Source organism: Callospermophilus lateralis, chromosome 10 (genome assembly GCF_048772815.1).
Source record: "Callospermophilus lateralis isolate mCalLat2 chromosome 10, mCalLat2.hap1, whole genome shotgun sequence".
Taxonomy (NCBI): Eukaryota; Metazoa; Chordata; class Mammalia; order Rodentia; family Sciuridae; genus Callospermophilus; species Callospermophilus lateralis.
This window is the reverse complement of record NC_135314.1, coordinates 7,965,914-7,968,391: the sequence shown is the minus strand read 5'-3', so window position 1 is coordinate 7,968,391 and position 2,478 is coordinate 7,965,914. Positions and strand designations below refer to the sequence as shown.

At 59.8% G+C, this 2,478-nt stretch overlaps 1 protein-coding gene across 1 annotated transcript; it reads right to left on the bottom strand.

The window, feature by feature from the left end:
* Positions 1-424: 424 nt before the first annotated feature.
* Cldn14 (claudin 14) lies at positions 425-1,138 on the bottom strand. The gene has a single exon (XM_076868632.2). The coding sequence runs from the start codon at positions 1,136-1,138 to the stop codon at positions 425-427; it is 714 nt and encodes a 237-aa protein (XP_076724747.1).
* Positions 1,139-2,478: the final 1,340 nt, after the last annotated feature.

Here is a 2,478-nt window from a genome sequence, read left to right as displayed (position 1 = left end):
GCAGAGCTGGTCGTTGGCCCAGCCGGCAGCCCTTGAAACCCCAAGGCCCCCAGGCTCCGGCTGCGACCCCTAGCACCTTAGAGACAGAGCCACATCTGGAAACAAAAGCTGCTGCTGTCCATTTCATAAACAACCTTGTCCCAAGCAAGCACCAGGCCAAACTCCGAGCCTCTCTTTATTTAGCTCTTATTAAATCACCACATAAATATGTATGATAAATACAAAAAGCAGCAAGGGTTTAAAAAAGTCTTTGGTATACCGAGTTTTCTCCTCTTATTTCTCCCCCTTCCCTGTGTTCCAAGCACATCCCTTAGATACAGAATAACCCAGAAGTGAACTTTGGGCTGGACCCTGCATCCATCAGCTGTCACTCAGGCCCAGCAGCCCTGACGGTGGCCCTCAGGGATGGACGGCCCTGGGGGACTCACACGTAGTCGTTCAGCCTGTACCCGCTGTGGGATGCGGAGGTCACTGAGGGGGCCCGGTTGTCTTTGTAGGCGTCTGGTGGCCGGTAGGCGGGTGCGGGTGCAGCAGTGGTGGCCCTGGGCTGGGCCTGGTAGGGCCTGTAGGGTGCCTCCTCCTGGCAGGACAGGCAGAGCAGTGTGCCTCCGATGAGTGACAGGGACGAGGAGATGAAGCCCAGGTACAGGGCCTGCCCGATCTCGAACTTCATGCCGCTGGGCAGCAGCGGGTTGTAGAAGTTTTGCACCACGTCGTTGGTGGTCCAGGAGACGGCCACCATGCAGAGGAGGCCGGCCAGGAGGAAGAGCGACCCTCCGAGCACCGCGAAGGTGGTCTTGGCGGGCGTGCCCTTGGCGCAGCGGGTGCACTTCATGCCCACCACAGCACAAGCGCAGGCCATGCCGGACAGCAGGCAGGAGATGACCATGAGCGCCCGGGCCGCCTGCAGGTCACGAGGCAGTGCCAGCAGCGACCGGTAGATCTGGCACTGGTAGATGCCCGTGCTGTGCCACACGCACTCCATCCAGAGCCCCTTCAGGTAGGACACGGCCGTCAGGATGTTGGTGCCCACGTGCGCCGTCCTCCGCCAGTGCGGCAGGATGGTGGTGATGAGCGTGCCCACCATGCCCAGGAAGCTCAGCAGGAAGCCCAGGAGCTGCACGGCTGTGCTGGCCATGGCTGCGGTGCCTGCCTAGCCCTGCCAGGCAGCACCCTGGTGCCCTGGGATCACGCTGCTCCTCAGGCACCTGCAGGCATCCTAATAAAGCCGAGGGAGGCGGGAGGAGGGAGAGAAAGGAAACAGGTTAAATATTATCTCAATGCATTTATTTCTGTCACTGAGACTGGGTTTTCCATAGGCAGTTGGTGTAGCAATTAACATTCTGAAAAATAGTTTCTGACAATTCCCTGGAAAGCCAGAGCTGGGGAGGATGACAGCAGGTCTGGGCAGCCCCCTCAGGGGACCTCAGGGAAGGGCACTCCAGAGCCCCCTTTTCTGATTTCCTTTTGGACCTGCATGGGAGCACCATGTATGGGAAGTTCTACCATGTCTCTACCCTCAAGCACTGCTGCTGCACCTGAGTCTCATTTTGTCCTCTGTGGTCGGTAGTGGCAGTTGTTAAACCAGCAGATGTTATTCACACCAGCCTGGACTTGTATGCTGGTTATGATTAGAAAACAGTCTTGGGCTGCCACAGGATGCAGGGTTTTCTGCAGGGGATGACTTTCCTGTCCACTCAGACAGGGAGAGGCTCAGCCCTCCAGGATGGTCAGGTGCTGCCTTCGGGATTCCAGGACCAATGTGATGTGGGGACGGTGGACTGCTGCCAAGGGGCTGGGCCACCAAGGTCACCAGCTCATCAGGTGCCGCAGCCAGGGACAGGCCAGTGTTCCCTTCCTCCGGCACAGGCCTCCAGGTCACCCCAGCCTGCCGCCCCAGTGAAGACCTTCAGAGGGAAGTTGTCACAAAACCAAGGCTTCTAGCTGGCCTTCAGAGAGGGAATGTGGAACGCTCCAGAGGCTAACATTAAAACATAGACCTCAAAGTTTCAAGATCCAGGACACCCTGTGGTGACAAGAGCCCTGCAGCTGGGTAGTGCCTGGAGTGTCAGGGACACCTGGAGAGACTGGGAGGAAGGAGGGAGGGAGGGAGGAGGAGAGGGAGGAAGTGGGGAGGGAGGGAGGAGGAGAGGGAGGAAGTGGGGAGGGAGGGAGGAGGAGAGGGAGGAAGTGGGGAGGGAGGGAGGAGGAGAGGGAGGAAGTGGGGAGGGAGGGAGGAGGAGAGGGAGGAAGTGGGGAGGGAGGGAGGAGGAGAGGGAGGAAGTGGGGAGGGAGGGAGGAGGAGAGGGAGGAAGTGGGGAGGGAGGGAGGAGGAGAGGGAGGAAGTGGGGAGGGAGGGAGGGGGAGAGGGAGGAAGTGGGGAGGGAGGGAGGGGGAGAGGGAGGAAGTGGGGAGGGAGGGAGGGGGAGAGGGAGGAAGTGGGGAGGGAGGGAGGGGGAGAGGGAGGAAGTGGGGAGG